We start from the raw sequence: 1,082 nt of genomic DNA, 5'->3' as shown, positions 1-1,082 counted from the left end.
ACCGACGACTTAGTTTCTGTGCCTTGGATTACTCCTGAGGCTGTAGAAGAAATCCCGATCTTAAGTGAGCTGGGGGAGGGTACCTTCGGTGTAGTCACCCTGGTTGCGCATGATGGAGTTATGAGGGTTTTCAAGCAAATGAAGGACTCAAAATTGCAGGCATATATGAACGAGGTGGCCATATAGAGAGTACTAAACGGTGCCGGTGGGGCCCCTCGCATACATGCTATGTGTCCAGAACAGTTTGCGGTTATTATGGACTACACTGGCGACACTTACGACGATTTTCTCCAGTATGCCAACACACATCAAAAGGTTTTAACATTGATTAAAATCGCGGAAGCGTTGTCTCAAATCCACGATAAAAATATCATCCATAATGATTTAAAAACAAATAATGTTACAGTTACCCTTCAAGAGGACCAGCCCACAGTCCATATAATCGACTTTGGAAAGGCAAAAATTCGCGGAACATTCAAACACAACAAACATCCATTCAGACGATACTGGGAAGCACCGGAATTCACTGACGGTGACTTCACTTCACCAGAATCTGATACATATTCTTTTGGGCAGCTGGTTAAATTAGTGGCAACACTCACCCACAACCCAGTGGTCCAGGAGGGCCTTCAGACGATTGTTGACATGACCACCAGCCGATCTCCTCTCCACCGTGCATCCTTGCCAGAAGTTGTACGCGTCATGAATGAGTTCCTACCAATCGCAAACTGATCCTCCCCCTGGCCAGCTAATCCTCCCCCTGGCCAGCTACTCCACCCCTGACCGGCTAATCCACCCCTGGCCGGTCAATCCTCCCCCTGGCCAGCTGACATGTTCATAAAATAATAAATAAAATTTACAAAATTATTGAATAATGTTTTTATTCCTTTTATAGATATTGTTTATTATGAATTTATTGTGACAATAACATGTACTACACAGTATATAAAGACAACTGTTGACTGTTGACTGATTCTGCTTGTTGAGATACATTCAGTGACACGCTTACAAGTACTGTCATATACATTATAATTTACAACTGTTATGTATCTTATTAGCAGAATAAATAAACAACATTTTTT

At 42.5% G+C, this 1,082-nt stretch overlaps 1 protein-coding gene across 1 annotated transcript; it reads left to right on the top strand.

The window, feature by feature from the left end:
• The first annotated feature begins 228 nt into the window (after positions 1-228).
• LOC121856650 (seven transmembrane domain-containing tyrosine-protein kinase 1-like) lies at positions 229-732 on the top strand. Its single transcript, XM_042352320.1, has one exon. It carries the CDS (start codon positions 229-231, stop codon positions 730-732), a length of 504 nt encoding a protein of 167 aa, XP_042208254.1.
• The last annotated feature ends 350 nt before the right edge of the window (positions 733-1,082 follow it).

Source organism: Homarus americanus, unplaced genomic scaffold (assembly GCF_018991925.1).
Source record: "Homarus americanus isolate GMGI-L3 unplaced genomic scaffold, GMGI_Hamer_2.0 scaffold3725, whole genome shotgun sequence".
In the NCBI taxonomy this organism is placed as follows: Eukaryota; Metazoa; Arthropoda; class Malacostraca; order Decapoda; family Nephropidae; genus Homarus; species Homarus americanus.
The sequence above is the reverse complement of the archived record's forward strand: the minus strand, read 5'-3'. Positions and strand labels throughout refer to the sequence as shown.

Excerpts from the sequence above, each read along its gene's own strand:
- LOC121856650 (XM_042352320.1), top strand. The coding sequence starts at position 229 with ATGTGTCCAGAACAGTTTGCGGTTATTATGGACTACACTGGCGACACT.